This window comes from Orcinus orca, chromosome 4 (genome assembly GCF_937001465.1).
Source record: "Orcinus orca chromosome 4, mOrcOrc1.1, whole genome shotgun sequence".
Classification (NCBI taxonomy): domain Eukaryota; kingdom Metazoa; phylum Chordata; class Mammalia; order Artiodactyla; family Delphinidae; genus Orcinus; species Orcinus orca.
The window spans coordinates 154,527,505-154,539,555 of record NC_064562.1 but is presented as its reverse complement, the minus strand read 5'-3'; the positions used below and the strand labels follow the sequence as shown (position 1 = coordinate 154,539,555).

The 12,051-nt window shown below is 51.4% G+C and overlaps 1 protein-coding gene across 1 annotated transcript in view; it reads right to left on the bottom strand.

Moving 5' to 3' along the window:
- The window catches only part of GAK (cyclin G associated kinase), a 51,019-nt gene extending 39,026 nt beyond the window's left edge, over positions 1–11,993 (bottom strand). Inside the window, 5 exon segments of the mRNA XM_033419652.2 lie at positions 12–102; positions 105–128; positions 1,032–1,091; positions 1,807–1,868; positions 11,730–11,993. Of these exon segments, the coding sequence (XP_033275543.2) occupies positions 12–102; positions 105–128; positions 1,032–1,091; positions 1,807–1,868; positions 11,730–11,874 (382 nt within the window). The 5' untranslated portion in view covers positions 11,875–11,993.
- Between the last annotated feature and the right edge of the window lie 58 nt (positions 11,994–12,051).

Sequence of the window (12,051 nt, the reverse complement as noted above, 5' to 3'; positions counted from 1 at the left end):
TGGAACCTCACCTCGGCAGAGTTCCATGAGCAGCAGGAACTCGGCCTGCCCGGTGTCTGACTCCTCTTTTCCTATCGACGCTGCAGAAACAAAACTGGACAATATTTTGCGTGGCCTGAAAGTTTTTTCTGCAGGTGTCTTGTTAAAGGAGAATGCGTAAGTCTGCACGTTTAAAACAATATATACATAACATTAAGACACTAAGGTCAGAACAGTGAATGCAATTAGCCTGCAATCTCGCCGCGTCAGAGCCAGAAGAGGACAGCAAGCAGGTGGGGGGCAGCCAGGACTGCAGGAAGACGCAGGCAGGAGGGGGAGCGGGAGGGAAGGTGGGGACAAAGACCCCCACCACGCTGGCCACGCACCTGACCGCAGGCCGGCCAGGACAGCAGGCGGAGGGCGTGGCACGCGCAAGGCTGTGAAGGTGAACGAGGCTACTGGGAACCCAGCGAGGGGAGGACCCCTGGGCCCAGGCGGCCGGCAGGCTCACAGTGAACAGAGCTTTGAGACGGAAGAGAACAGATTCTGACAGCAAAGGGAAGACCCCAGTTCCAGGAGAGCACGTGCGCGAGTGGAGAGCAGAGCAGCGCCAGCCCCACAGACCGACGCGCCATGCATGGACGCCCCGGGGGGGCCCGCGCGCTCTGGGCAGGGCGAGAGGGACTCGGGGGGCTGATCAGAAGCGACACAGAGGCCCATGGGAACCAGGCCTGGCGAGGGGCTGGGGGCACAGCTGCTGGCCGGGCACCGTGGGCCACACCAGGTCACGAAGGACAGGCAGAAGGGCAGAGGCAGGGGGCTGCCCACCCCTGGCCTGGAGACCTCTCAGCAGGAATGACGACACTCCCAAGGGTACAGATCTCTTATCATCACCCTGAGAGTGAAGAACAAGGAAGAGAACTCCTTCCTACTAGACACGCGCTGCAGGTAAGTCCAGGGAAGCCAACACGGAGAGGGCGTCACTGAGCAGCCTCTCGGCCGTGCTCAACCACAGCTGGACGCAGGCCTCCACGTGACCAGGAAAAGGATACCATGAAACACACTTCCTGAATGATGGCTCTGTTCTTCTCCTCTTCGTTGGACAGTAATCTCTGTATCAGGAAATAACGTACGAGGGAAGAGTAGAGGCTTTATCTTAGTGCTCTGTACCCAAGAGAACACACACCACGCATCTAAGGGCTCCCCCGCCTGTGCTTTAACATCTGACCCGCAGAGAAACGTGACAGAGGTTACAGACCCTTGGAAATGGGCCTTTATGATCCAAGGACATAAGAAAAACCAAAAGTAGGAGGCTTTTCCCCAAACAGACTAGAGGAAAATGAGAGATGTGGGTCTAGTTCTGGATGCCAGAGTGCAAGTGCACACCGCCAGCTCGGCCGCCCCCGAGACAGGCCCTCTGCGAGCCTCAGGACAAGCTAGCACGCGTGCCCAGCACCCCAAGTGGCCCGGACGCCCCCTCCCACCGCACCCCCGTGACCCTTATTTATAGATACACTGTGAACGCTGTTTTACACGAGTGGCCTTCAAGCTCCCGGCATTCGTGGAACCCTTGCTTTGGCAGTTCTGACTCTCCTCCCCTGGCCGCCCGCTGAGTCCCTGCCCCAAAGTCGGAGCCCACAGCTTTACAGTCCTCTAAAACTGCTGAGGCTTCACCAGCAGAAGAAACAAGTAAAACAAATAGATACAGACTGCAAAAAAGAAACAAACTAAAGAACAGGGATAAATCTCTGAAAACACTGTCACTTAGAGACCTGTTTCTTTTAAAACACACCGACACCCACAAAAGCGTTTGTCCCCCTTTATTACCTTCAACGCATACTCTCTGCCACTCCCCAGATCTTGAGCTTCATACACAAATGCAAACCCTCCTGAAAATTAGAAAAATAGACATCAGTTCAGTGCTGTGATTTTATTTAACATTAAGCTTTAAAAATAACTTTCCCTGTCTCAAATAAAGTTTGAATAAGCATGGGAAAAAAATATCTTTACTAAGTAAAACACAAACTGGACTTGTGGCTAGCAGTTTGCTTTCTGCAACAATGATGGCCCCGATTTATATAATACTGCCTTCTAAATACCCTGCTTCACAGGAAGGAAGGGAATGAACATAGGAGCGAGATCAATGCGGGAAAATCAACACAACTGAGGCCAGTCCTGTGAAAACAAATAAAAGACTAGTATCACACATGAATGTGGATGAAAGAAGTCTTAACAAATCATTAATTCTAGATAAAATAAAATATTAACAAATCAAACTCAACAACATATAAAAAAGGATAATACATCACAACTAAGCAGAGTCGGTTTAATCAATGTAATTCAATTATTTTTAGTTTGATTTGCTTACTTTTTTCCAGTTTCCTACAATGGAAAATTTCCTTATGAAATTTAAAACTCTCAGCAAACTAGGAACAGAAGGAAACTTGCTCAACCTGATGAAGGACATCTCTGAAAGACCCATAGCAAACATCACTCAGCAGTGGAAGACCAGACGCTTCCCTCTAAGATCAGGGATACTGCCATTCAGTATCACACTGGAAGTGCTGGCCAGTGCAATCAGGCAAGAAAAGAAATAAAAGGCATCCAGATTGAAAAGAAGTAAAAATGTTTTTCTTTGCAGACAACATGATCGTCTATGTAGACAAGCTTATACCTACACCCCAAAAGCTACTATCAGTAATAAATAAGTATAGAAAGGTTGTGGGATGCAAGAGCAACATACAAAAAAATCAACTTTATTTCTACAAACCCTAAGTTAGGCAAAGATTTCTTAGATATAAAAAAAAAAGTATGATCCATAAGTGAAAAATATGATAAATGCACTTCATTAAAAATGGTTTTACTGATTTCTGGAATACACTGTTGAGAGGGTGAAAGACAAGCCCCTAACTGGACTTTGCAAATCACACACCTGGCAAAGGACCTCTATCCAGAAAATATAAAGAAAATCCAAAGTTCAGTTTAACAACATTTTAATGAGCAAAATATATGAAAAGACACTCAACCAAGATAAATAGCTAGCAAGTAAGCATATGGAAAAATGTTGTGTCATTATCCACCAGGGAAATGCACACGTAAACAAGGATACTACTATACACCTATCAGAACATCTAAAAGTTCTTAAACCGACCTACCAAATAGTGATTAAGTGTGAAGCAACTGCACGCTTATACACCACTCATGGGAATGCAGAATGGTATCATCATTTTGGAAAACAGTTTGGAGATTTCTTTAAAAGTTAAACATATGCCAACTCTACAGCCCTGTCATTACACTGCTAGTATTTACCCGGGAAAAATAAAAGCACACATCCACACAAGGACTTGTGCACGAATGTTCATAGCAGCCCCATTTGTAACTGCCCAAACTGGAAACAACCCACATGTCCATCAACAGTGAATGGATAAACCAATCATCCCTGCACAGAACACGACTCACCAACAAATAGGATGGAACTATTGCTAACATGCAGCAACAGGATGACTCTCAAAACGATTATGCTGAAGAACAAAAATCAGGAAAAAGGAGTACATGTGTATGTACACACAATTTCATTTATAGGAGAGCCTAGAAAATACAGACTACTCTACAGTAACAAAAGGCAGGTCAGCGGCGGCCTGGAGGTCGAGGATGGGAGGAGAGGACTGTGAGGGAAGGAGGAAAATTGTGGAGGTGATGGGTTTGTTCACCACCTTGATGACAATGACAGCTATGCAGACACATACATACACGCATATATACATATATATATATACACACACGGGACATATTTAAAGTGTTTTGACATATATGCAGTTACTGTACGTCACTTTTATCTCAACGTAGCAGTTATAAAATTAAATAGTAAGTCAATATAAAAAAATAGATGAGGGCTTCCCTGGTGGCGCAGTGGTTGAGAGTCCGCCTGCCGATGCAGGGGACACGGGTTTGTGCCCCGGTCCGGGAAGATCCCACATGCCGCGGAGCAGCTGGGCGCGTGAGCCATGGCCGCTAAGCCTGCGCGTCCGGAGCCTGTGCTCCGCAATGGGAGAGGCCACAACAGTGAGAGGCCCGCGTACCACACACACACACAAAAAAGTGTTTTCTTTCTAAGATCAAGAACAACACAAGAATGTCTGCTGCTCTCAGAGCGCAATACAACATTTTGCTGGAGAGCCTAATCAGTGAAAGAAAGCTAGAAAAATAAAGAGCAGAAAGGTCAGAAAGGAAGAACTAAAGCTGGTCTTGCTTGCAGATGCTAAGACCGTAAAGCAAACAATCCTAAGGACACTACCAAAACCTCCAGGACCGAAGGGCCACCGCAGCAAGGCCACAGGTCCTCTGGAACATCTCCTGGCCTCTGCCCAGCCCCAGCACTGGTCCTCTCGGCTGCGGCCGCACCCACACTACCATGCTTCCTCCAGCACACCAAGCCCACTGCTACCCAGGGCCATTCCACTCGCCACAGCCCTGCACGGGCGCCCTCGCCCCGGACGCTGGCCCAGCTCCCCCTCTCGCCACTCCGGCTCTGCTCTGCATCACCTTCCTGGCTCAGTCCTGTCCCAGCCACGGCCTATCCCCGATGCCCTTCCTTCTTCCCAGCACTTTCCAATACCTGACGCTCTACTACACATTCATTTGGATACCTGTTTACTGTCTCTCCCACTAGGCTGCAAGCTCAGTAGGCAGAAATGTCATCCAGCTTGTTCGTGTCACCAGCACTTAGGACAGAGTCTGACATATAGTGGGCAATCGGAAATGTATGCCGAGCAAATGAGATCACGACAACAAACTCTTCAGCTATTAAAACACAGTCACGGGCTTCCCTGGTGGCGCAGTGGTTAAGAATCCGCCTGCCAATGCAGGGGACATGGGTTCGAGCCCTGGTCCAGCGAAAATCTCACATGCTGTGGAGCAACTAAGCCCGTGCGCCACAACTACTGAGCCTGTGCTCTAGAGTCCACGAGACACAACTACTGAGCCCGCGTGCCACAACTACTGAAGCCTGCGCACCTAGAGCCCATGCTCCGCAACAAGAGAAGCCACACAATGAGAAGCCCGCGCACGGCAACAGAGTAGCCCCCGCTCACTGCAACTAGAGAAAGCCCACGCACAGCAACGAAGACCCAATGCAGCCAAAAATAAATAAATAAAATAAATAAAATTTTAAAATAAACAACAACACAGTCACTTGTATTGTATTTAACACCCCGAAAAGCAGGACTATGCATTGTCTGTGAACACAGCACATGCAGAGGAAACAAGAGATGAGCAGGAAGCACATGCCGTAAATTCATGGTGGTGGCTGCCTCTGAAGAGAAACAGAGAAATGCAACCAGGGGTAGGGGGTCAACAGAACCCTTAACAACATCTGTGATGCGTCACTGTTTAGAAAAAGTCTGGAACCAAACACGACTTTTTAAAAAGCCACCGTTTATTCATTCTGGAGAGCAGGGACAAAGGTGTCTGTTCTGTTGTTATTCTTTCTACTTTTCTGCATTTTTGAAATTTTTCCTATTTAAAAAAAAACCCAATTTCAAATTTTGTGGTATAGCTACAGTAATCAAGACCGTGTGGCACTGGTGGAGGGACAGAGCAACAGAACAAAAGAGAAAAACCCCAGAAATAGAACCCCACGAATATGCCCAAATGATTTCTGACAAAGATGCAAAAGCAATTCCATGTTAGAAGCACTGTTTTTTCAATAAATGGTGCTGGAGCAATTGGACAGCTCCAGGCAAAACAAAGAACTTCAATCTAAACTTTACACCTTACACAACAATCAACTCAGAGCATACAAATGCAAAACCATGAGACAGCACAGGAGAGAAATCCTGGAGACGCAGAGCTTGGCAAAGAGTTCTCAGACTTGACAGCAAAAGCAGGATTCAGGAAGGAAAAGTGATAGAACAGACTTCCTGCAAGTTAAAGCTTTAGATCCACAACAGACCCTGTTCAGAGGCTGGAAGACAAGCTGCAGCCTGAGAGAAAACACTTGCAAACCACATCTGACAGTGGACTCGTACCTACAACATACAACGAGCTCTCAAAACTCAGCAACGAAAGACGATTCGAAAATAGGCAGAAGGCACAGAGACGTTTCTCCTATGAGGGTGGGAGGTGGAAATAAGCACGGCCTTAGCCTTTAGGGAAACGCAAATTAAAGCCCCAATGAGCTACCACTACACACCTGCTGAATGATCAAATGAAAACACAACACAAAATACTGGCAAAGACTCAGAGAAACTCATCACGCTTTGTAATGGACTCAGCTGTGTCCCCCCAGAAGTCATGTGTTGAAGCTCTAACCGCCCCCAATGCGACTGTATCTGGAGAGAGGGCATTTAGGGAGACAAATAAAGTTAAAGCCCTGACCCAACAGGACTAGAGTCCTTAGAAGAAGAGGAGACACCAGAACAGCCGAGGGAAAAGACCTCACCAGAGACCCTGCCAGCACCTTGGTCTCAGACTCCAAGCCTCCAAAATAATGAAAATGAACTTGTTGTTCACACCACCTTGCCTGCAGTTTGTACAGCAGCCCGAGCAGACTAAGACACTCAGCCACTGCTGATGGGAATGTGAAAAGAGCACAGCCGCTCTGGAAAACGGTTGGTAGTTTTCTAAAAACAAAACATGCAACTGCCATGTGACCCAGCACCTGGGCATTTATTCCAGAAAAATGAAAACACAGCCACACAAAAACCTGTACACGAATGTTTATAGCAGCTGTATTGCAAATAACCAAAAAACCTGGAACCACCCAGATGTGCCTCAGTGGGTGAATGGCTGAGCAAACTACGGTACATCCACACCACGGAGTGCTCTGCAGAAATAAAAAGGAACTAGTTACAGACACAACAACCTGGATGGCTCCCCAGACAATCACGCGGAGTGAGAAAAGCCAATTCCAAGAGGCTGCCCGATGCGTGATTTCGCTTATACAGCATTCTTCAAAGGACAAATTACAGAGGAGGCCAGATTAGTGCTTTCCAGGGGTCCAGGAGGGGCCTCTGGCTGTGAAAGGCACGAGGGACCCTTGTGGGGATGGACACATGCAATCCTGGTTGTGATGGCAACTCCAGTTTTTCCAGATGCTGCCACAGCGGGAACGGGCAGTGTACGCAGACCTCTCCGTACCTTTTCTTACAACTGCACATAAGTCTATGATGACCTCAAAATTAAAAGTCTACGTAAAAATAGTAACACTAGGGCTTCCCTGGTGGCGCAGTGGTTGAGAATCCGCCTGCCAATGCAGGGGACACGGGTTCGTGCCTTGGTCCGGGAAGATCCCACATGCCGCGGAGCGTCTGGGCCTGTGAGCCATGGCCGCTGAGCCTGCGCGTCCAGAGCCTGTGCTCCGCAACGGGAGAGGCCACAACAGTGAGAGGCCCGCATACCGCAAAAAAAAAAAGTAACACTAGCGTATAAAACGCATGAAGGAATGCCATGTTGGGCACTGCTAAGACAGTGCCCTACACAGTCATTACCGTGTATGTTCTGTAATCGGGAAATGGCTGACCTCCTCTTCCCCACATATGGGGGGGGGGGGGTGCACGTGCGTGCGTGCGCGTGCGTGTGTGCGTGTATTATATAAAAACAGGACTCAGATCCAGAATAATAAGAAACTCCCACAACTCCTGCCCAATAAAAAATGGAAAAAAGATTTTAACAAACATTTCACACACAGAAAAGATACACGATTGGCTAATAAGCGGGTGAAAAGGTGTTGGACAGTATCACGGGGAAAATGCAGATTTGACCACTACACCCTCTCGAGAACGGGTATAACCACAACGATAGGCGCTCACGAGCTGGTGGGGCAGAAGCTGGCGCAGCCACGGTGGAGAGGGTTTGGCCATTTCATCTGAAGCTAACCCTACATCCCACCCAGAAGCCCGCACTCCACTCCTGGGCATTTTACCCAAGAGAAAGGAAAACACACAAAAACTTCATAAAAAATGTCGTTGGCAACTTTATTCACAATAGCCCCAAATGGGAACACCCAAAGGTCCATGGCAGGGGAGGGACAGCAAACTGCAGCAGAAAAGGGAACCGAACTTCAAAACCATGAAGCCGCCGGTGAGAGCACCCGGGCGCGACGCCAGAGACACGCTGTCCCAGAAGAGGGGACTCAGAGCCAGCAAGCGCCTGGCCGGGAGGGGGACTGGGGCGCAGAGGCTTTCCGGGGTGGCAACTTTCTGCACAGCCATCTGCTGCACAGGTGCGTGCATCTGTCACAGCACCTGCAGTCTGCATCCCCCCGGGTGAAGGACGCAATTCAAATTATTTTTGATAAAAGAAAATAGGCACAGCATGTGGCCATGCAATTCCTGAAGGGGAGCCAGAACAGCTAACAGGCACTGAAATAAGCTCAATCTCACCCATCAGAGAAGCGCAGACCAACAGAACCAGATACCACTTTTATCCACTACAATGAGGAGGATGTGGGGAGGCTGGAGTCCGGCAGGGCCTCCGAGGAGGCCGGTGACTGTCCCTCCCACAGCGCAGGGTCACAGACAGGGGCAGGCGAGGTGGGGCACTGCTGGCAGGACAGCAAGCACCAGGCCAGGTGGGGCAGCAGCATGGGAAGCAGGCCGGGTGATCTTAACGCGTTTTCCCTCAGCATTGCTGGTAAGAAGCAGACACTCCTACAGAGCAGAATTCCAGGAGCTCCACTGCACACACGTGATCACTACCTACCCTACAGAAACGCCTGCTCACGCAGACGGCAGGCGGTGCCTCTGGAGACGAGCAGGCCTGGCAGAGGCAGGAAGGAGAGCACCTCCCCGCAGGGAGACGTCCCCATCCCAGGACCCTCCCTGGAAGACACCCCCGAAGTGTCCGGCCCCAGGGCCACCTCCCCAGTGTCCCGCTCCAGGCACCCATGCGCCAGCAGACAGACACGCACTGGAGAAGTACCGCAGGCCTGGCACCACAGGCGCCCAGCGGGCAGGCAGGGCAAAGCCAGTGGCCGCCTCCGCGCTCGGCTCCCACCTGGCCCCCCAGCGGCACCACTCCAGCAGCTTCTCTTACCTTCATTTCCTCTGGACACTTATCCCTCCGGGACACACCTAAGACAACCCAGGCTTTTCCTGGGACCAGAGCCTCCCCTGAGCTGCCGCCCGACTCCACCATCACCCCCCGGGGGCACTGGCAAGCTCCCGACGGCCCCGACCTCAGCACCACCATGATCACACGCCACATGAAGCACCAGGGACTGTGCCCCCAAGTAGCCAGGACCCCATAAGTCCTGCTATGGTGATTATTACCGCTTTATGCTAGGTGCTATCACCACGGTTAAAGGCTGACCTTAAAGCTGCCAACGTGCCAGTGAAGGGTTGGGTGGGCCAGCTGAGAGGGCGATCACTCAGGCACAAGACGTGGGCCACCTCGTCCCGATGGCCACAACCGGCCACCGAGCCTAAGCCCCTGCTGCAAAGATCCTGGCTATCTGTGCTCTGCAGTGTCCGAAGAGGAAACGTCCCCTCGGAACCCTCCCCGGCAGAGAAGAGCCCATCTCACGGGAGTGAGTCCACAGAGCAAAGCAGCCCTACAGAGCTGGGCTGCCCGAGGGACCAAATGCTCCTAAGCAGTAGCGATCCATCCCCGTTATCCTTTCTGGCAGAAGGAAGCATGAGCATGCAGAATCCGAAACAAGAAGACACGCAGGACGTATCCTGAAGCCCACTTGGACTAGGCATCTCTGACGTTGTGGGAACTCCCAGTAATTTGCTTTAAGAAAGTGAAAATTTAGAACAAATTTTGAAAAGGTTAGAAAGCTATCTGGATCACCCGACCCACCATTCTGCCCAATAACCCATTTCAGACAAGTGCAAATTCCAAAAAGCTATGAAAACCAATGTTTTTTCCCTAAATCATTTGATAGCAAAATCTGATCTATTATAAACTCACCTGGGGCAACACCTGACATGAAATGATGTGAGGCTATTTGAAGACTTAATTATCCCACAGTGAGGATGCTTACTTATTTAATTATAGATATAGTAACACACTTGATTATGTGACACTTTCCCAACTCCCGCGGCAGCATCCCAGGACATACAGGATACACACTATCTTTCTAAAACCTGAAGAATTCTGGAATTGTCAACATAGGTACCCAAGGGTTTTGGGTTCGGGACCTTCCCCGTATTTATGCAAGGCAGCCTGATTTCCCACAGCTTATGTTCTAAGGTTGCTATTTTATGTGAGCGACTTCATACAGGTTTCTTACCATTCCAGTTCAGAAAGCTGGAGCTGCCAGTTCAGGTTAAGGGGAGGAAATCTACAGTTGCTAATCGCAGTGGTGACTTTCAGCTCCTGACATGCCCAGAGAGCAAAGGGAACAGGTGCTCTGCACAGCCACAGTGGCTGCTCCCCTATCCTTGTTCTTCATCCTGGGTGTTAAGCCACAGGCAAGAGCTTCCTTCTCTCCGTGACCCACCTCCCATCCCACCCCTCCTCCCCCTGGCCCTGCCACTGCACCCAGCAGGGGTGCATCCTTACCCTCCCACCTCAGCTGCGCCCACTGTCTATCCACCCAGAGGATCCCCTGCACTGCGCTGTCCTTTGGTCATCAAAGCCTGTGTCTTACTTGAACTTCCACAAGGCAGAAACCATGTACCGTCCACTGTGAATTTCTTAAAAGAATCAAAATACTTGCCTGGTATTTTCAGAATAAGTGAATTGATCTGGGGGAACTCTCATTACTAGAGATACTGGTCCCTACCTCTGAAAGAAGAGCCTGATGTTTTCTCACTAAATCACACCCAAAATCTCTTCGTTTCTGACAGTGGAGAAAAAGTGTGTTCTGATGCTAAGGCCAGAACATCACCTCAGGTCTTTAGGAATGAGGGCACCAGAACAGTCAGCCAGTTTCCCACCTCAAATGCAGCACAAGTAGAAGCAAGAGTGCTAACGCAGGGGATACAGTTCTGCTTCAGCACCAGCCCCAAAGCCAACTGTGTTTAGCTGGTGAGCACCAGGGCCAGGGAAATCTGCCATGCCAGACAGAACAGAAAAACCCAGATGAGGAACTAGGACTGCGCCAACACTGGTGATAAATTCTGGGTGAAGAAGGGAGAGGACGTTCAGGAAGCTAGAGAGAGCACGCGGAAACACAGCCGACTAAAGATGGACCAGCCCACCCTGCAAGGTTCTGTTCCGATCACACCTGTTGGCTCAGCTTGCAGTAACTTCCGTGGGATCTCACACAGAGGTCGGGGAGCGGGACGCTCAGGTCGTAAGAGAGGAAGCCCGGCTACCGGACACTGCGCTGCTGTCTGTCCCAACACCCAAGCAGGGTAGGACTGCGGTCACCCACGCCGGAGTTCCTGTCACCCGAGGAGGGCCAGCCCTACGTCCACTGCCCCACTACCGCCCTCCATGCGAGGGAAGGACCACGACTTAGACCCACGCCGCCGCACCGCCCGCCTCCGGACTGCAGCCTTCAGCCGTGCGGGGCCCCCTCGCTCCGCCTCTACTGTGGCCACTCGCTCCAGGCCCCGCCTGCCCACCATTCCTTCCCGCCGCCACAGCCTCCGCTCCAGCCGCGGGTCAGCCCACACCTGCCGCCAAGACTACCTTGCCCCGGCCTGACCCCAAGCCTCCGACAAGGAAGTGCCCAACCCTAGGCCGGCCTCACCCTCAGCAGTGGCCTCCCGGCCGGCCGTGACCCTCCCCGCCGCGGCCATTCTCCCCCGGCCCTGACCCTCCCCCGGCCGGGCCCATGCCACCGGCCCCGGCTTCACCTTCGGCCAGGACCCGCCGCACCCGCAGCCGCAGCTCGCCCATCTCCACCGTCTGCCCCACGAAATCAGTCTGGTCGCGGCCGGCAGCACCACCCAGGGAGCCCGGGCCGGCCAGGAAGTCGAGCGCAGACTGCAGCAGCGACATGGTGGCGGCCCGCGGCGGGCGCCGGACAGAGGGCTCGGCGTCCAGCCGCGTCCGGGTCCACTCGGCAACCGCCGGCCGCGAACCGCACCAGCTTCCGCCCGACGCCGCGACGCAGGGGCGGGAGCGCGTCGCCGCCCGGAAGAGCGCCGGCGCCTCACTTCCGCCGCGCCAGCGGCC